General features: G+C 37.3%; 1 protein-coding gene across 1 annotated transcript in view; it reads right to left on the minus strand.

Moving 5' to 3' along the window:
- Window positions 1–4,072: 4,072 nt before the first annotated feature.
- LOC149826616 (TOM1-like protein 6) overlaps window positions 4,073–22,513 on the minus strand; it is a 93,813-nt gene continuing 75,372 nt past the window's right edge. The window contains exons 8-9 of the mRNA XM_090018907.1: window positions 5,629–5,841; window positions 4,073–5,183 (exon numbers count right to left, since the gene is read on the minus strand). Coding sequence (XP_089875033.1) covers window positions 4,292–5,183; window positions 5,629–5,841 — 1,105 coding nt within the window. The 3' untranslated portion in view covers window positions 4,073–4,291. The remainder of the gene's footprint in view (window positions 5,184–5,628; window positions 5,842–22,513) is intronic.

Raw genomic sequence — 22,513 nt, forward strand, 5'->3', positions numbered from 1 at the left:
TATATTAATGTTTTAGCAATATTAGTATGAATATAATCAAAGATGTATAGTATGATAATGTAAATATGTTTAGAGAATAAAAAATCATGATTGTATGGACTTTTACCTTGAATCTTGTTTTTGCTTAATGCATCTTGCAGAGTTTGAATATTGATTATTCTGTGTTCATTTTTTATCTCTTGTGTTGTACATGAATGTGATGTACCTGAATCTGATGTACATGAATGTGATAAATATGACCTGAATGTGATATACGTGAATATGATGTATATGAATGTAATATACATGAATGTGATATACATGAATATGATGTATTTAAATGTGATGTATGTTCTCGCTTGTACAACTTTTATGTGTTCGGTGTATTCACTGACCCTTTAAAAGTTTTTTTTTGAGGTGACAACTCAGTTGCAGTGCGATGGCGCGGTGAGGTGTTGTGGCAGAGATACCATACTCTATCAACCATCATTCTTAGAAATTTATGATCTCAGTTGAACTGAGACACTTTAATTTAAACATATTAGTGTTAAGTTCGAAATATTGATACATTATGGTTTATGCTTGGAATGACATTACTCTTAGTTCTTTATTTATTTGGAGTTATTTATGTAGAGTGAGATTTCCCAATGGAATCATTTGATGTACAAACCTGGATCCAAGTCCAAATAAGAATTGAACCATGTCTTGTTTAGTTTGATAGTTTCTATAACTTGCCCAGAGTTATCTAATTCAAAATCAAAACAATTTTCATTGTTTATCGGTCTACTCATCTGAGTTGGGTTATATTTTAAAAAAAATGGTTGAAAATTTATACAAATTTTGGGTTAAAAATTATGGGGTGTTACATGAATAATGTCTCACACATCGCTCCACCTACTCTTATAATTGTTTGTCCACCAAAAGGGGTGACCTAAGCTTAATAAATGAAGAACATAATACAGAGATGTTGTGTCATATAAATGCAGTGTATGTGGTGGGGTTGGCCACAATAGGCGGCACCACGAATAACAGTATGTATACATATCCAATGTTATTTAATGAATTATATTTTATGTGTATATCCAGTATTTTTTAATGAATTGCTTTTTTGTCTATATATAATATTTTTTAATTAATTTATTCTTTATGTGTATATCCAGGTAGTTTGAAATATATAGTTATACACGTTCTTAAAAAAAAGGGATTCAAAGGGCCCCGAGTTTCAAAGAGCATAGAACAGTCAATCGTACATGAGGTATAAGCAATATCATAAATCATGCATGTATATTTGATATTAATTGTATACAATTTTTTTGTTGTTAAGAGCATGTTAATTAGAAAAGAAAAGGTATGGAAGAAAATACCTCAAAGCCGAAAGAGTATGAGTTTGGAAAAACTCTCTTGACAAGTGATATAAGTGTGAGTTTCGCACATTAATTTGTTTGTATTTTTATTACGTTTGCAGGTAATTTTGTTTGTTCTTTTGTTATCACACTGGATTTACTATATAGCCTCTAGCAAGTTTCGTAGAAAGACTCCAAGTAGCTCACAATGAGGACAAAGAAAGAGACAACTTGTCGAAGACCATTTATCTTACCCCCTATTTGTCTATGAGTTCGAAAAGCGATGTTTATATTGTTTTACTTTCGGTTAATAAAAAAGTAATTAGTAAATATTGTTTGTTCACAGTAAATGATCACAACTAAATGGCAGCATGGTGGGGTAGCTAACTGCTTGAAGAGCAACGATTTATCGTATCATTTCCTTGATACTGACAAGGTATGTTTTTACACAACATTGCAAAATTACAAATAATTTTTCACATGCACAACGACGTTACACTAGATTTATGTTACAACTCTTAATTATTTTCAGTTGGGGCAACGAGCATTGGGTTCTTTGAGAAAATGACTTCAATTTGTATAATTTCTTATCGAACACATATTTATAAAACCTCAAACAAACACTATGATAACATAACTTACTAAATAATGTACTCACTTTTTGTGTATGTTTGTTATTTCTTTTTTTGTGTATATTTGTTATCTCCTTTTTATGTGTTGGTTTGTTTATTTTTTTAGCATAATTTGGTTTTAATTGTTACAAAGATTGAACAACATAAAGAATGGAGGGTATTTCTCAACAAGAGAACGAGCAATTACTTTGTATTTGTTTGTCATTTGGTATTTCCTCATTTTACAGGTATGACTATAGTATATTTGTCATACAAAAATTGGAGATTGAACTTCATGAAGGCATGTGTTTATATGTCAATTGTTCACTAGTTTAAGATGTTCATTGCAGTTAGTTGTTTGCTAATAAAGAGTTATTTTCAGCAAAATGTTACAGATATAAAGAATCGCGTGATCAAATTCTATAAGCACATGAAGGAAAGGGCTTCCGAGGATGCGAAAGACAATAAAAGGGCCGAGACATCAGTTAGAGAAGTGTCAGAAGAGTTTGTCAAGCTACCTGAGTTGTGAACAATTATGCACCTTTGTAACAAATCAACTTAAATTTACATTTGTAATTGGATGGATTGAGTTAAACTTTGATTTTAACTTTATAATGAAGCCCATGTATTGAATATAACTTTGCAATTGTTAAACTTCAAGTTATCTGATTTTGTGTAAACCAACTGTATTTAGTTCTACATTAATCATATTGACTTGTCTATACATAGAAAAACAGTTTTGCGAAACTTTCTAATTTTTGCTGATCAGTAGGATTTTCACAAATATACTTCACGAGATTTCAAAATGTATATGCGAACAAGTATAATATACACAAATAAGTTGAAAATAATTGCCGAAAAGAAAGCAAGTTGAGAAAAGACAAAAAGAAGCCCTAGATTATGCAAAAATAAACAAGTTGGGGACCGAAATGAGTTTATATATGATTCAAAAATTCACAAAAAATAATAAATATCACATATTTATCTTAATTTTGCAAATATTTAAGTATGATATTTGTGATATCTAGAGATTTACAAATAACTTCATGTGAAGGCGTGCAATATATGCAAAAAAGTAAGTTATTTGTGAAATCAGTGATAATTGTTTAACACAAATTTATGAGATTTTGGCAAGTATGCAAAAAAGTAAGATACTTGCAAATATATTTATGCAAAATATTAACATATATGCAAAAAAGTAAGATATTTATGATTTTGGTAATTTCAATTTCATAAAAAAAAAATCATAAATAAATTTATACGAGTTCGTGAGGTCCAAATTCATTAAAAAAGCTTACAATTCTCAATTTAAGTGGTGTTGGACATAGCCAACGAGTGGTACAATTTTATCACAAAAAGGCCTAAATTTGAAGTTACAAAGGATAAAAGGAGTTCTAACGATGTCAAATATTTGTGATTTTGGACTTCAAAAAAATATAAAAATTTATAGGATTTTAAGGAATAAGGTCAAATTAGTTGTACAATATGGTCATTTTATGTTTTATTAACTAGAGAGGCCTGCAGGATGGGAGCTATTCCCTTGGCTTAGTTCAACAAAATAGAAAAAAGGAAGTGTTCACAAACTATAAAACATGTCTTAGTTGGACTCCACTTAATCCCAATATGATTATTCAAATTTATCGATTTCATCACCCATCACTAATTGTATAATTTGAAAATTCTTTAAAGCAAACATCGCTATTTCAACGTTAGATTGATGCAAATCCAAAATATGCTGGAAATCATGTCATGTCTGGTGTAGGAAATTTTACACGCTGGTCTGCTGTCGAAAACACACATACTGCTAAACTCAAAGGAATCAGAACTTTCCTGAAAACCCGCCAGATTCCCATAAACTCAGATTATTGATTTACATCTTTAACTTCCATAAATGCTGATTTAATAATATAAACTTTTGCAAACTAAAATAGCTAGACATCTCAATCTGAATCATAGCATACTCGACGTTGCTACGTGTAAAATTGTATGACAGGGCTATAATTGAATTCGAGTCTGTGACCATGCTGCAAGAGCAAAGATAAACCAACACTAGACCAAAAAGTCGGAATTTCCAAAGTCCCAAATATACTTGCACACAACCGACTTGACTGCCACACGCTCATTCTCATGCCAGAGATTACTTCAATCTCATCCGGAATTGGATTTCATTTCCAGTAGCAAGACATCACCCATGGTATTCCTTTAAAATCTAGTGTTGCTGTTAATGTGCATATGAAAAGTTCTGAACAGAATTTCTTTTGATGATCATTCAACAAATATTTGTATATTACAGGCCTCATCCGGTTTCCAAGACATGCCTTAACAACAACAATATGCAAATATACTACAGTAACACTTTCATTTCCTTCCTCCAGATATGCTTTGGCCAGACAAGCCAGATTTTGACAACCCCAAGGCCTCCCCACTTGTTTTAACACCACTATCATCAGTCCTCAAATTCACTAGATCTTCAAATAACCTGTTTGAAGGAACAAACACTTTCTGACTAGATGATGATGCCACAGAATGCCTCATTTCATCACTCATCTGTGTTTGGCGGGATGAGTGAGGCATGTTTCGTGAGGTGAATAAATTATGATGCACAGCAGATGTCTGCATTGGCCTGAAAGAATTTACACTGTTTGGCTGTCGAGGCATGGAATAAGGACTAGGCAAACTAGGATCTGGAACTGGAGCAGACCAAGGTGGTGGAGGATAGCAAGATGACGCTTGTGCCCAGGGGGCAACATAGTTGAAGGGTACCTGCCCTTGTTGAGTAGGATATAGTTGAGGAGAAGATATGGGGTAGCCAGGTCCACTAGAGAACTGAGATTGGCCCATAGTTGGAGAAGATATCGGGTAGCCATGTCCATTAGGGGAGAACTGAGATTGGACCATGGTTGGAGAAGATATGGGATAGCCATGTCCATGAGGGGAGACCTGAGATTGGCTCATCGTCGGTGCATGGAAGTGACTATTGCTGGCAGCAGGTGGCGTAAATGGAGTTTGGGGTGTATGAGGAGACACATTTGTGGTAGACAGGTTGCTGCTCAGAAGGTCAATCATATCCTGCTCTTTGGGCACAGATGTTCTAACTGGTTGAGGCGGTGCCGGCAGAGCCAATGGACCAGTTAATATAGACCTTGAGGCTGTGTCTGTACCTGTTGAATCCTGAAAACTTGCAGAACTGGCTGAGTCAGCAGTTTCAGTTGATGTGTTCAGCGAATCAGCAGGCCTGCCCTTAAAACGCCTGTAAACAAGTAGCCTAAGTTATTCAGAGATGAAAGACTTCCATTTAGGCTGTGTTCAGATGTGGGAAAGTAGGAACAGACCATGTACTGGAATATATTTCCAATGATCAATAGTTCCTGCAATCTCTGCCTCCAAGGAAACCAACAATCATTCAAGAGATGTAGGTTTTCTTGGTTACATAGAAAGTTCCGGTTACCCATGTATCAATTCTGCCATAAGAAAAAATTGACTTATAAGATGAGCAGAATTATGATTCCAATACTACTAAATGCCACAAATCCAAACACAGCCTTTGATGAAAAACACAAATAACCAAATAGGATGACAATAGAAAGCTAAAGTTTCAAAACCTCTTGATTACAATCATCTTGTTCTTTCTTCCCCGATTATCTTTATACATAATTGATAATCAAGCATTTGAAAAAACATGTACAAAGCATAACCTGCGAACTAGCTGGGCAAAGTCATCATCTTCTTCCTGTTCATCAATGACCTCTTGTCTTGTTGCTAGAGGGGGTTGCAAGGACATTGGAGTATTTTTGGAGACAGATGGAGGTGAAGGCATAGGTAAACCACAAGCTATAGCGTCATGATTAGCTAGCAGACTTTGGATGCTGTCATTTAAAGCAAGGGCTTGCGCAAGAAGCTCTTCATCTCTAAAAACAATATACATGACAAGCCAAACTGTCAAACAAAGCCAGCTGGATAAACACTATATGACTTTTAAACAGAAAATAAAAAGAGACACTTATACAAGCTACTAAAGCGTATCTATTAGAATGGATGGTTAAACCACCCAGAAATTTAGGTGAATAGATGCACTGTTGCGTGGTACTTATATAAGCTTGTCTTATGTGATTCTGTGCCATTGTGGACAAACCTTCACTGCTGTGGCTCATGGGATTCAAACACAAGACCCTCATTTACAATTAGTGCTATTTTACCATCCAGCCATCTCTTGCTTTCCGAGTTAATCAAGTGCCGGAAAAACAACCAAAATCAAGTGCCGGAAAAACAACCAATAAGTATTAGATATCCTCATCCAAAAACCAACAGGAGATGGACCCCACCACCTTACCCTCAGAAGATCACCTAGCATCTCAAATATCTCTCTGAGCTTTCCTCAGATAGTATAGTAGAACAGCCTCTCTCTCTCACACACACACACTGACAAAATGATTGAAAAGCAGGATACCAATCATGGGGCTTTAAAGTAGTGAAATGATGATAATATGACACTCATTGACCCTAAACTAAAGAAAATTTTTATGATATAAACCTTCATGCAATGGCCTCGAGCCAAGCCCTCAGATACAAAACTGCTTTCTATGAAGCAGTAATAATATGGCCACTACGTATTTGAATTTAAAAAACAAGCCATCAACGTAGTGATGCCGTGCACACAAATTCAATTTGTACTATGAGAGTAGTGAGAAAAGTCAAAATTCACAAAATAGTTGCAATCATATAACATCATACAGTTGGTGAACTGAACTTGAAATGTAATGAATATGGTTCTCGGATCACTTTCCCCTATGAATGTGACACAGAATCTAGAGAATAAATCCATATCTATATAAAAACTTCAAAAACAAGTCTGATTCCTCAAGACAGGATTTGCGTTTATGGGGTTAAGATAATCATTTGAGTTTATCTGCAGCAAAAGACATTGAGCACCTGACTTAATGAACCAATTTTAATCTATTAAGAACCATATGTGCCTAAGATTTGAATACATGATCAACAGCATGAGAATGGCTTTTTATCCCTTTTTTTTCTCTTTTCTCTAAGCACAACAGAGACCATAACATGGAAATTGAAGTACCTAAACATTACTACCAGAAGAAACATTGTTGCAGAAAACAAGGCTCTTGCACTATTGAGTTCTACAGTACCTAGTTGGTTGTTAGGGAGTACAGCCTTCTCTGAAATTGCAACCTTCAAAACTTCATTTTCAGTCACATAGGCAAGATTATACTACCCCAAGTTGGGAAATACCATCAAGGAGAGCATGTCAACAATATCCAGATACCAAAAACAAGCAATTGAACTTTGAAAGAGGTGTGTGTGTGTGTGTGTGTATACACATGGCGAGTGTGTGTGTATTCAACCTTCAAAATGACATTTCACATAGGTGAAGCAGAATGAACTTGGCAATGAATAAGTGCTTTACTGTCCTGATGGGTAATTGCACAGCCATAACAACCTCATAAGCCTTTCTTATAAGTTATAAACATCACTTGGATGGCTATATTTTTAGGTAATTTGACATTTCAACCATGTACCTTTCTTTCAGTGGAAGGGCATGTCACAGTGACAAGCCATTTAGGATCCCATATTGGGGGGGCATAACTGTTAAAATATATGTATACATGTACGTATATGCCTATACATACATACATATATATAGTCATTAATCTTGTAATAGTTAAATGCCCTATAGGGTCATTTTAGTCATTATCTCTTTGTAATAAAACCATTTATTAAAAACAGTTTTTTTCTTTCTAGTTATTTTTATTTTTTGTTTTTGTAAATTAGAGGAGCCATAGGCGCTCAATGGTCTTTTTGACCATGGAGTCGTTGGGGCTCCCAACAACTCTCTTGGGAGCCCCTAATGGTCTCTCTCCATTTTCCTTTTCGCATGTATAAATAGGGGTGTGATTTCTCCTATTCTTTATGCTTTTACTCAAGCACTTACTCAATAAGATCCTATATTTTTTACTTTTGTGCTTGCCCTTTGTTGGCTAATTGTGTTGTCCCTTAGTGGACTTATGCTTGTGCACATTGTGATTGTGATCTTGCTTAAGCCCTTAGTGGCATTGTTTTTATCACTTCTGCTATTTCATTACATGGTATCAGAGCCATCGAGTTATTGAGGAAGTGCTTCTCCAAAGTGATAGTGTGTTTGTGGTGATCAAAGTGAGGAAAAGCTTCTTTAAACGTGCTTTTGCACATTATTTTCTCTTCTTCTTTCTCTTAATATCTCTCTTTTCAAGAATGGAGCATGAACAAAAAATCAATCTCTACTTCAAGCTAAATGGCACAAATTACATGATGTGGGCATCCGCTATGGAGAATAATCTCAAATCAAAGAAACTTTGGGGGTATGTCATGGGCATCATCCTGAAACCACAACTCAAGCTCAAAAAAATGGAGATCAAGAGAAAGCCTTAGAAGGTGATACACGTATGAAAGTCATTCAAGACCATCAAACTAAGGTAGAGGATTGGAAAAGTAATCATGCCAAGATTCTTGCATGGTTTATAAACAATGTTGAGCTCAAGATATGTGCTAACATTGCCAAATTTCGTAAAGCCAATGAGACTTGGTTCTTTTTGAAGGGTATGTATACCAAAAATGATATTGCAAGACAATTTTTCTTACAAAACAAGATACGAACAATCAAACAAGGTGATATGAGTGTTCGTAATTATGTTAGCCCTTTTGGCCCACTTTGGGACGAATTATCTCTTCTTAAACCCAAGTGGGTTGCTAGTGAAGACGTCGAGCTAAGGAGAGACCAAATGAAAAAAGAAACATTTTTTTCAATTTTTACATGGGCTTAGGCCCGAGTTTGAGTAAGTAAGATCCTCTCTTCTTCATAAAACTAAGGTTTTTTCGTTGAAAGATGTGGTTGCCGAAGTTTGCCAAGAAGAAACTCGTCTTGGTATGGTTAAAGGGAAAAATGAAGTTAATCTTATAAGTATCTACACTTTAAGAGGCAAAATAACAATAATGGTGGGTATAGGGAAGTCATTTGTCACCAGTCATTGTTATGAACCGGAACACATTAGGCCAAATTATCCCAAACTTGATGATATCTCTAAAAACAAAGTAGCTTTTGTTGATGAAACTACACCAAAGAAAGAAGAATCAATTAAAAGAGGAGGAGACATGTTTTCACTTACCCGACTATTGGAGGTGCTTTAACAACTACTTAAATCTCCATCAACTTTGGGAGCCGCTATAGCATCTTCCTGTCCTCCAGGTATGTGTTCTTGGATCCTTGACTCGAGAGCTTCTTTTCATATGACTCCACATGAAAATAGTTTATCTAATATTTGCATTAATTCAAAAATTTTCTATATTTCCACCACCGATGGAACATCCTTGCAAATTAAAAGTATTGGAACCTTAGAGTCTTGTCAAAACTTTTGTGTTCCAATATTAGAGTTCCAAAATTAAATTTAATTTTTTTTTGGTTTCTCAAATATCCAATCATGGATGTGAAATCTCCTTCTCATCTAAGGGTTGCTTCATGCAGGATCTATATATATATATATATATATATATATTATAATTTTTTAAGTTTTATCAGCTAACAACATTAACACTAATGAAATAAAAAACAATTATCACAATATCATCAAATCAATTCATCATGCATGCAATAAATCAAATTAACAATCTACAATTCTATTCTACAAGACTACATCATAAAAACCAACACCACAATTATAAAAACATTTGAATAAGTAAAGCAAAAAAGAAGTTAATTATATAATATAGTATACTAACAAAAGAAGCAAAAAATGCATAATTACATACCAAAATCCAACTACGAGCTTTTTAACTACAACAACTCAAATATACGCTATTGGAGTTGGAATAACCACGGCTATTGGCACCAGACTTGCCCTCCAATGGATATTCGTTAATGGGTTTAGATTGTACTCATTCCAATTACCAGACTAGAAGAGCCCAGTATTGTTATGTATTGTTACTACCTCCCCGCTATGTGGTCTTTTATCTAATAAATGTGGCCCTTCAAGAAGTCGGGCTTTGGTGCACGTATTAGCTCTAGCTTTACTACGGTTATCCGAGTAACAGGTTTCATCAAACAAACTATAATTGATTTAATGAGCCATTCACAGTTTCACAGTCTGAATTAGTTCATACTTACACATGCATCACTTAATCTTTGAGACAAGCATATGACTACTGGCAGGATCAACCAGGTAACATCCCTTGTAAACGACGCAGCACTGGCCCAAAGGCCGCGCAACTGCGAAGCGTCATCCATCGATTCCGACATTGAAAATATCAGTGCAGGAAGGAGAGTTGTTTAGACTCCCCACCTTAGCTAACATATACCGAACATCCGAAAGCCCACATAGCGGCAAGGGAACCAACAACGATAGAATGATGCAGTGTGGCCTGCCAAACCGCATGTTCAAGCCCTCTGGCCAGATGCACAAGGAACCTTGCAGTTGAGTCGTTAGCACCGAGTAGGGACACGATTCTGCTGCGGCAAAGGGAAAGCAAACACAGAGACCCAAAAAAACACAAGTTGTGCGCACGGAGACCCCGGCGTTCTAAGAGGGAGAGAGGGGAGACAGAGAGGAGAGGAGGAGAGCATAGGGAGTCAGAGAGGAGAGGAATATTCCATGTACGTTCTAAGAGGGAGAGAGGAACATAGGGAGTCACTGAGTAGGGACACGATTCTCTTTTCTCTCTTTCTTTTTAATATTCCATGTATTTTAGACGTTCTCTATTAAACTCGTCCTTCTCTATTGAACTTCGGCATCAATGCAACATTCTAAGGGTTTATTATACCCCAGAGGCTTAATGACCCTATCCATGGTGGGGCGGTAGAATTCATACCGGGATAACCCCACCAGGCCATTTCGGATGCATCAACTGTAACAATAGTGGGGTTAAATCCTTAGCTCTTAAGGATAACCTGACCTCCAAACCTCCTAAGTGACGAGAGATTCCTTGAACTCTTTAGTTCATAGAAAATACGTGTCGTGATTGTACCATCACCTTCTTCCACGATGAGCAATAGTCCTGAAGGGGTTCGGTGACATAATTGTGTTAGTTTTGGATCATGGATCCGACCTGCACCATATTCCAATGATCCACCTCGGGATGCGTGGGCGGTGGCATATTTGTAATTTGTTTTTATTACTTGTGTAATGTTATACCCTGTACAATACTTATAAGTAATAAGAGAAAAGGGAAAACCCTATTGCCGCTAACTCCTCTCTTCTCTCTCTTCTCTCTCTTCTCTCTTTACCTCACCTTTGTCTCTTGCAGGTTGATCTTTCTGACATGGTATCAAAGCACAGGCGCGGAAATCAATCATCTAGAAGACCTATAAGGACCAGCATGTGCTTCTAAAGGACGTAGGATTTATTTCTGTCCCTTTTCCTTAATCAGATTTATTTCTTTCTCTTTTTCCTTAATCCTTTTTCACGTCATTCTAGTTTTTCTTTCGGTTCTTTTCATTTTCAATAATTTTCTGGTATGCACGTCTTAATATTATGTTCCAGTCTGCCAAATCTTTGATTTTCTCCCCAAAAATATTTATGTTCAATATTTTTCTGGTTCGCACGTCACTATCCCTCTGTGTGATGAAGGCACTGATATTATTTTCAGCACACAGCATTGTTGTTTTTCTCTCAATACATTTCTGTCCAATATTTTTCTAGTTCGCACGTCACTACTCTGTGTGACGAAGGCACTGATATTATTTTCAGCACACAGCATTGTTGTTTTTCCCTCAATACACTGTCAGTACAGTCGGCATTCAGCATTCTATTTTGGAATCATCCCATTCCTATTTCCTATCTGTTATTGCATCTCATTCTTCATATAATCCATGGATTCCAAGTTGAACCCCAGTTTTCTTACTCACCTCATGACCCACGAGTTATCCCATGATAACTACTTTGGAAGCATCAGATTGTGCCTTTTATTCGCAGTCATGATCTTTATGGCATTTAGATGGGCGATCACCCGCCCCACCTACACATATCATGCAAGAAATAACAGGTGAAGATGGGAACGTGAGTCAAATTAGAACCACCAATCCTGCTTATGACATATGGGCACAACAGGACCAGACATTAGTTGCTTACATAACTTCCACACTTTCTGATCGTGTTTTACAAACTATTTTTGATGATCAATCTGCTGCCGAGTTGTGGAATGGACTAGCTCATTCCTTTTCTCAGGTTTCCGAATCTCGGGCTTTGCAACTCAAGTGGCAATTCCAATCCATGCGAAAAGGAAACAAATCTATTACAGAGTTCATGGGGGATGTCAGGGTGATTACAGATCAGTTAGCTGCCATTGGAAGTCCTGTATCAGATAAGGATATGGTACAACAGGTATTAGGTAGCCTTGGACCTGAATATCGCATGTTTTGCACGGCACTCCAGGTTGTCTCAGTTCTTCCATGTTTTGATGATCTTCAATCTAAGTTTTTGCAATATGAGGTTAGTTTAAATCAAGAACACGCGTCAGATGATGCTCATCCTGTGATGATGGCACATACGCCTATTCAAACAGGAGTCTTATTTACTCCTCCTCGTCCCAATGGAACACCTATGAACAAAGGAGGATTACTACCTACACCAGGTAGAGGAGGTATTGGTTCAGGCAGTGTACCACGAGGGGGACGTGTTCCTACTTGTTTTCTATGCAATAAGCGAGGACATGTTAAAGCAAATTGCTGGTACAATCCTCAGAACCGGAACAAAACAGGGAGGCCAGATAGTAGGCCAGGGCAGAAGGCAACTCAGACATTTGCACGCACTCCTCAGGAACAGGTTCTTCCACAGGACGTACAAAATATCCTTATGACTACTTTCAATCAGATGAACTTGCGCCAAAATGATGAAGGTATATGGTATATTGATTCAGGGGCAGCAGCACATGTTACTTCTGATGCAGGTAAATTTTCTCACTTGAGTCCTTACACTGGAAATGGCACTATAGTCATAGGAGATGGATCTCACCACCCCATCTCTCACACTGGAAATGTCTCTCTTTCTTTGCCTGAATCTCAATTACCCTTGTCAAATGTCTTACTCACACCTGCTATTCAAAAGAATATTCTATCTGTGTCAAAATTAGTTGATGAAACAAATTCTTCCGTTGAATTTACTCCTTCTGTTTATCTTAAGGATCTTTACACCAAGAAGACGCTCGCTAAAGGTGAACGGCACGGGAACATGTACGTCTTTGAAGAATCTCATGTGCCTTTGAAGACGTCGTCTTCCGTAGCCGTGGCTTCTTCAGCTTCTTCCTTTCCAACATTTTTGAGTCGATCTACAGATCATAGTTCTTCATCTAGAGTCTTGAAACTTAATAAACCAGACTTATGGCATCTCCGTTTGGGTCATTGTAGTCAAGTTTTTCTTGACAAGTTGTCTGCTAAAGGTTTAATACCCGCAGTCAGTTTAGAGTCAAAATGTCCAAGTTGTCACTTATGCAAAAGTCATGTACTTCATTTTCATAGTATCAATAAAAGAGCAACAAAGCCTTTTGAGATTATATGCTCAGATGTTTGGGGTCCTGCACCCACTGCCTCTCTTTCTGGATCTCGATACTATGTACTCTTTCTTGACTCTTACACTCGATTTAGTTGGATTTACTTCATGAAAAACAAACATGAAGTTTTCAAGTTGTTCAAACAGTTTCATGCACTAGTCCAAAACCAATTCAATACCAATGTTGTATATTTCCAGTGTGATGGGGGGGAGAATACATATCCCATGATTTTAGTGAATATTTGAAGGAGCATGGCATTACACGTAACATTTCTTGCCCTCATACCCTCAACAAAATGGAGTAGCTGAGAGAAAACACAGGCATATTGTTGAGACAGCCTTGAGCATGATGCACACTGTGGGTATTCCTTTCTCTCTTTGGACAGAGGCTTTTTATACAGCTGTTTACGTTATCAACAGGTTGCCCATGACCATCCTTGAAGATAATTCTCTGTATTTTGTTCTTTATAATTGTCATCCATCATATGAAGAACTGCATCCTTTTGGTTGTGTATGTTATGTTCATATTGATCATTCATTGAGAAATAAGTTTCAAGACAGAGCTGTACAGTGCAAGTTTCTTGGGTATGCAGATGACTATAAGGGATACAGGTGTTATGATCCTCATACAGGCAAAATTCGGGTATCTAGAAATGTTGTTTTTGATGATGAAAATTTTGACACTCTGGGTTCATCTTCCACAGATACACAGGACGGTTATGATCCTTGGCTCAGTGACTCACTTTTATATGACTCGTTGCCTTATGAGGATTCATCTTTATTGACAGACAATGAGCCTTATACTTTCGATGTGGAACCGCATATGGAAGACGTTCCTCCTACAACAACATCCTCATGTTTTTCTGGTCTTGTTTATTCTCGTAGAGCTCATCCTGTCAATGATGAGACTCCTCTACGACGTTCCACTCGGATTAGACATCCTATAGATCGCTGGGTAAGTTATAACAATTTCTCTTTGGACTTTCAAACATTTCTAACTAGTGTCCAAAGAAACAGAACCTTCCTCCTTTCATGAGGCTGTACATTCACGTGCCTGGGTAGAGGCGATGAATGAGGAAATGGAAGCATTGCATGAATGCAATACATGGGAAATTGTACCAAGGCCAGATAACAAGAATGTTGTAGGATCCAAATGGGTGTACAAGATCAAGCACAAACTGGATGGCAGTGTTGAGCGCTATAAGGCTTGTCTGGTTGCACGAGGCTTCACACAGCAGTATGGGCAGGACTACGATAAAACGTTTAGCCCAGTAGTAAAATTGGGCACCGTTAGGATTATCATTGTGTTGGCGTTACAACATGGATGGTCACTCAGTCAACTTGATGTTAAAAATGCTTTTCTGCATGGTGAACTAAAGGAAGAAGTTTACATGGAGCAGCCACCTGGTTATAGCATGCATGATCCATCCAATTGGGTATGTAAACTTCGACGCTCTCTTTATGGCTTGAAACAAGCTTCTCGATCTTGGTTTGAAAGTTTTTCCACGGTGATCCAGCATCATGGGTTCACTAAAAGTGTTCTAGACCATTCATTGTTCATATTCAAAAGTGATTCAATTATTGTTTAGGTGCTTATATATATGTTGATGACATCATTATTACCGGGAGTGATGAGGTTCACATATCTTGGGTTAAGTCTATGCTGATGGCTAAATTCAAGATGAAAGACTTGGGTCCCTTGCGATATTTTTTGGGTGTGGAAGTTGATAGTCGAGATGAGACTATTACATTGAGCCAACATAAGTACACTATTGATATTTTACTTGCTACAGGAATGGAGAATTATAAACCAATTAGCACACCTTGCCTTCTAAATCATAAGCTAAGTGCTAAAGAAGGCACTACTTATCATGATCCTACTTTGTATCGTCGAGTTGTAGGCCTGACATAGCATACTCTGTCAATCAGGCTTCACAGTTTATGCATGCTCCTACAGATGTACATATGGAAGGAGTAAAAAGGATCCTTCAGTATTTAAAGGGTACGATTGGAGATGGCTTGATGTATACCAAGGACACAGCTTATACGTCAGGGCATCGACTATTCACCTACACAGACGCGAACTGGGCTGATGATCCTGACGAGCGCAGATCAGTTTCGGGGTATTGCATTCTTATCGGCAATAATATTGTAACATGGAGTAGCAAGAAGCAAAAGGCAGTGGCGCGATCTAGTACTGAAGCAGAGTATCGTGCAATGGCAGCAGGAACAGCCGATGTTACATGGGTGAGACATCTACTGCAAGAATTACAAGAACCGATCTCGTCCTCTATGCTTCTTTGTGATAATCAGAGTGCTATTAATATTGCCTTCAATCCCATCCTTCATTGTCGCACGAAGCATATCGAGATCGATCAACACTTTGTTAGACAAAAGGTGGAAGAAAAAGAAATTGAACTTGCATATGTTCGGTCAGATATGCAAGTTGCTGACATCTTGACCAAGGGATTATCTACTCATCAGTTGTGGGCACTCAAAGACAAGTTGAGCATGATCAAAGACCATACTCAACTTGAGGGAGGCTGTTAGTTTTGGATCATGGATCCGACCCGCACCATATTCCAAGGATCCACCTCGGGATGCGTGGGCGGTGGCATATTTATAATTTGTTTTTATTACTTGTGTAATGTTATACCCTGTACAATACTTATAAGTAATAAGAGAAAAGGGAAAACCCTATTGCCGCCGACTCCTCTCTTCTCTCTCTTCTCTCTTTACCTCACCTTTGTCTCTTGCAGGTTGATCTTTCTGACAAATTGTTCTTTATAGGATATTCGAATGTCACTCGGGCAACTAGTGTGCTTTGCACTAAGGGAATATGTACCCCAGCCCCATTCAGTTATTCTGAGATACAGTCCAACCGTGTAGTCAAGAGACTACCGTTAAGTTTTATTTGTATGCATGAATGACTTAGCTCTCTCGGCATCTACGGCCTTCACGAGCGCTTCACCTCTTTCGGTTAGACAACGAACTTCGGCACTTCAACCCTTAGGAGTCTAGTTGTATAATAGTATTTCACATGAGCATGCATATACTGTAGCCACAATGAGCAATTTATTTAAGGCACAACAACTACTCTGGCACAGCGGCCCTTACGAGTAGGGTGCCCTTACAGGCGAAGGTGGAACGAGTCATTCAAACTAGTTCAGGCAAGCCTTTTGCTAAATATTTCGACAACACTTCTTCTGCTTGACGAAAGAAGCGTGACGACCCTTTCTACTTGTAGAAAGTACTTGTCAGAATTTTGGCAACACCTCCTTTGTCTGATGGAGTACGTGTTACGCTCTTTCTAAGCATGTTGACCTTCTTTCAGAACCATCGACAGCACTTTCTTTCTTTAACGGAGAAAACATTATGTTCTTTTAAGCTCGGTGAACATCTTTTCATAAAATTCAACAACACTTCCTCTCTTTGATGGAGGAAACACTACCTTAACTTGGGCATAGATATTATAACAACCCCAACTCGTACCCGTGAAAAAGTGGCAATTTTTTTTCAGGTGCAAAAACATTCCCAGAGACCCGGGGCCTTACAGTTAAACACAACCACCACTACAAGGGATCTTATACTCATCTTTCATACCAAACCAAACCAAACTTTATTTATTCAGATGTATACAGTTTGAGACATAAGTAAATAAAGCAAAAAGAAAGAGCCACGTCGTTCAAAGAATATGTCAGGCAATCGTGTAATCCCCTCGTAGCTCCTCTAAAAAGCAAGTCACCCCACTAGGCATCTGAAGCTGTGAAAAACACCAAAAGTAGGGTATCAAAATCTAAGAAATTATGCGTATGAATCCCTCTAATAAAACAAATAAACATAAATAATACAGATAAGATTCATGCAATAATTAAAAGAGATGCATTTATGACAAATTCATAATTCAATTAATCATTTATGCAATAGAAAACAATTGTTAAGCACGAGGGACAATTTAATAATCAATAGAGACCACAAGTTAAGCAATATAGACATTTAGCATACAGTAGGAAAGAAACATCATGCATTCATCAATATATCACAATTAAAGGAACAAGTAAATATGCATGATCTAATGCATAATAGGATTATGCATGATTTTTATGCATATGTATGAATAAATTATCTTTTACCAAAGTACTCTTTTTATATGCATGTCTCTATTAGATGCACACAATTTAAGTTTCTCTTTTTATTATTATCGTTGCCCGTAGATACACCAAACGGTTAAAATCCCCGAGGTCAAGTTAGGTTCTTAAGGTAACTTAGCACACAAGTTGTATTTTATTACTGGGTTTCAAACTTAACTCTCGGCCGAAACAGCCTTCGGAATATTAAACCACTCATCTAATGTCGGGGACATCAGGAACCACCCATCCACAAGTGTCATTTTTCTTGGTATACCAAAACAACAGTTGTGTCTACGCATCACCCCTAGGCAAAGTGACGAATTCTCTTTAAAATTATGGCCAGGAGAAGAACCTCAATATCGGGTTTAGGGGCAACAACGACGCATATGAAGTTTTTATATCCTCACAGTCCCCAAACCGCTAAGCCCAAGATTACCTTTCTGTAGAAGGAACATCAAGGGATCGTTAATTACACTGTTCTTTTTCTTATCTTATAATTAGAATTAATTTCATAAATTTACAAATTTATATGCAAACATATACTCGCAAGTCAACATGCGCAGCTCTTCACGGTCTACTACCCGTGGCAACAATAGAAGAGTGCAATTAAAATCATAATATCAAATAAGATTTTCGCAATGCATAAACAAGTAAAGTAAGGAGCACACCGGCTCAAGGCTTCCACAGCCTATAATGATCCATCTTGATCATCTATGCATTCATATACAAACATCGTAAGAGACAAGCTAATGCATTCTTTTCACATCTCATGCATTTCGATACACAATCATGTATGTCAATTTAGAGATGTGCATGAAACAGCAATATTCATATTCATGCACAAGAATTCATATATTCATGTTAAATACACGCTTTCATTTAGTCACATGTTGATATCAAATGCATGCTTTCATTCATGAATCACTTCACTTACAACATGTGAACATTCATACAATGATCTGGATGCAAAATATATCTATTTCATGTATGTACATGCATAGGAAACAACTATACATTACTATCACAAACATACATCACATGACAAGCATAAGTATGTAAGAAATATCATTCTTTTGCATGCATGAAGACACATGTACCATTATGATCATGCAAAAGCATATCAACGTCATTATGTACTTGTACATGACAAACAGTTTTGCAACAACACTTGCTTAAGCATGATATACTCATTACGCACATGCAAAACTTTCACCTTCTTACATAAAGGTTCAACCCTTTATGTGCAACATACACTTCCATGTTGAATTTTGTTAGGCACTTAAAACGACCATAAACTAAACATATATGAAAAATATATTATTGTTAAATATATATATTTTGAAAGACAACAGTCAGCTGCACCCATGTGCCCAGCCAAGCCCACTCGGCTGGGCCTACAATGCCCGACAGGCCTTGTAACCAAGTATGTTAGCACCAGGTTGGGTGCTGGCCATGTCCGGCCGGCTAGCACAGTCCAGTCGAGTGGCTGGACTGACCTGACAGGACCCTGCCAACCCGAACTACTCAACACAGCAGACCGAATCTGTTGTGTTCACAGCGTTCAACGTTCTGCTGTCAGCCACAATGTGGTTGATGGCTGGCCTACGAGTTTATATATATCCAGCTGCGACAAACATAATGTCTGTCATAATCCAAAGGAACAATAGACTGGGGATCGTGCAAGGAGAACACATTTATTTATTTTTTTGAACAATAAGACCCCAATTAAAGCCTCATGTCCTTACGTACCTGATTATGCATTTGTAAATCAGATTCACATAAAGGTTTTTGATTCAGCAAACCATGAGCATAAATGCTTGTGCCCAGCCGACTACCCTGTATGAAATCCTTTTATTATATAATTATTTTTTAACCACACTACTATCAGCCAGTAGTGTATGCTTAGGTGAATGATGCACACTACATTCCATAACTGTGCATTTCACATTAGGGTGCAAGTGTACAGAACCATCATGGTCAGGTGGCTGTCAGCATACTTATACAATTCTGAAATAAACAGTTTTTGTCATTAACGTTGCCCCACCATATTTGTGTATGCTAGTTTTAAAAATTATTCAGGGGTCTGGTATAACACGCTCGTACCCCTTAATTCCCAAACCTGGATTCATCTGACCCTCAAGTTCGGATCCATATATTTGAATAGGGTCGGATGGTCAGACCCATATGACCGGTTCATTACCGAATCCAAGCCTTTCACCTCATGGATGTGGTCTCAACCCACTACCATCTCTAAGTTTAATTAGGGTACTATACAGTGGAAGAATTCACACAAGTTAAATCGATTCCATAAACAGAAATCACAAAACGTTGTTTCGAGAATTCATTGTTTTTTTTTTCAGATGCATACAATCATGAATAATATAGGGAATCAGAGCATTCCCTTTTATTCATATTATTATTATTTTCTTTATTTTCTGCTAGGGTTGGACAGACCCACAACCAGTCACGATTTGCATCAACGACTACTTACATGTATCATAATACATATATCCCAGAATTGAATGTTGTCCATGAAACACCTGACATAGTGTATACCCATAGAGCTCAGGTGTACCTACTGACCCAATCAATAGAACATCCATGGAGAATAAAAACTAGCAAAAAAACCTTTAAATAAATACTTTTACCACCAATAAAAAATCTTTTTTAACGTGTATAGAATTTTTATTTCTTTGAAATAATAGAAAGAATCAAGAATACAACCTTGGAGGAAGATCCATGCTGCATCCTCCATGTGTTTTTGCAAAAACATAGATATAAATACTTTTTTCATAGATTCCCGTCAGATTATTGCATGGAAATCCAATGTATATCAATTTCTCACTTGTTTCAAGAGAGAAAACCCATATCATGAATAAAAACTTGAAGAAAAACAATGGTGAAAGTTGAAAAACGTGGGTAGATGGTTGGAGAAGTCCAAACTCCTCTTCTTCCTCCATCTTCCTCCTCCTTCCTTTCTTTTCCTCTCCACTCTCCTATTTCTTTTTCCTTTTCTTTTTTTATTTCCTCTTTCTTTTTTTTATCCATATATAGGGCTCTAGGTGGGCTGGAGAAGAGAGTGCATCCCCAGCTGAAACTCTCTTCTCTCTTAGAGATTTCCGAAAAGTTCGGAACTATTAAGTTTCATTTTATTTGAAACTCCATGCTTCTCCAACCTTCTTAGATGTTTCTAGGTGTGTTTAAGGGCTCTATTAAGAGTCCTAAACAACCTTCAAAATAAATTTTTGGAATTACATTAAATTATTTATTTATTTATTTAATATTAAATAATAAATAAATTTTCAAAAGCTTTCAAAAATTACCAAATTAACTTGGGAGGCTTCTTAACATTAATAAACCCCAATTTAAAGGTTTTTGATGAATTTAAAGTTGAAAAAAATCATTGAGCATGAATTTGGATCTGGATCCGAATCCATCTCAAAATTTCAAATGGGTCTTGAGCTGGATCAAATCCAGATTAATATGGGTCTTAGATAGAGTTCAAATCCATATTAATTTGGATCAAATCCATCATATCCGGTCCGATCCAAATCAAGATCTGAACGGACAAACTGCTCAATTTTTGAAAAAGTACAATTTTCGAGCCAAACGGATCTCGAATTCAGAAAAGTAAAATGTCGTTGCGCTCAGAATTATGAGACGCATCCAACGACATATTACACGAATATCAAATTCTAAATTTCGATCGAAAATAACTCAAATTTCACTTGAATTTAAAAGTTAAAAATTAAACTTTTTCTCACGTTTTAAGTGGCTCATTTAGACTTAGTTGATGAAACCTGGTCCAAGCCCAGACTCAAAAGCATCAGCCAAAAATCGAGAATCAAACGATTTTTCTTCTATACTTAGCCAAATTTTTGAAAAACCTAAAAATGACCAAGTATGAAAATACGTGATATTACAGATGTGCACCATTATGCGTAATTCGCATCTATCATGGTTCATTGTAACCTTAGGCCTTAGTTAGGCCATGCGCAAGTGACTTAGGTTTTTACAAAAAAACAGTTTTGCGCAAGGGCAAAGCCTTTTCAATAGGAGCTTTATTCGTCAATCAAAACACTGATAGAATAGCGGCATATGGAATCGCATTTGGCGATAGAAGTTGATCTCCATTTGAACGTTCATTTATGCGCAACCATACGTAATATAAGCATGAGCCTATGCGATATAGCGCGGCGGCGTAAATGAAAGTATACTTGATATTCGACGAGAAAAACTGAACTAAATAACTTGCAGAAATTAAAGACATATATATTTGCAGAAAGCAGTAGCCTTGTCATCGTTCAACGCGATAGCAATCTTAAATACATAAGCAAATATATGTATACATATATGCAAAAAGTAAGAGCCTTGACATCATTCAATGTGACGGTAATCTTAAAAGCATAAGCAAATACATATATATAAAAAGTCGTCACACGGACTCGGCTAGGGAGGCGCCGCACCCGAGTCGACACGCCCCGACACGGGTGCGGCTTCGGACTCGGCCCAGACTCGGTCAACGCCGAGTCGGACTCGGTCAACGAGCCGAGGCCAAGTCCGTCCTTTTTTAAACTCTGTCAATGTTGACTGAGTCCAAAAATTGTCCATTTTTAGGGGAAAAAACAAAAAAAAATGATCTTTTTATAGATTTTTAAAATATATATATAGCATGAGTCTCAAACATAAGCCCCAGAAAAAAAACTTTCCCCGCCCGCTGACTGCGCAGCGGGACCCGCGCCGGGGGGAGCCCCCGAACCCCCCTTTCTGCAAGGGCAAAAGTACAATTTGCAAAGTTTATAAAAACACTCATGTTGGTGCCAAACTTTAGAGGACAATATCCACATATATGCACACAATATATATATATATATAGCCAAGTCCCCGTGTCCAAAATTTTTAAAATTGCGCCGCACCCG

This window comes from Nuphar pumila, chromosome 10, assembly GCF_984573655.1.
Source record: "Nuphar pumila chromosome 10, dmNupPumi1.hap1.1, whole genome shotgun sequence".
NCBI classification, from domain to species: Eukaryota; Viridiplantae; Streptophyta; class Magnoliopsida; order Nymphaeales; family Nymphaeaceae; genus Nuphar; species Nuphar pumila.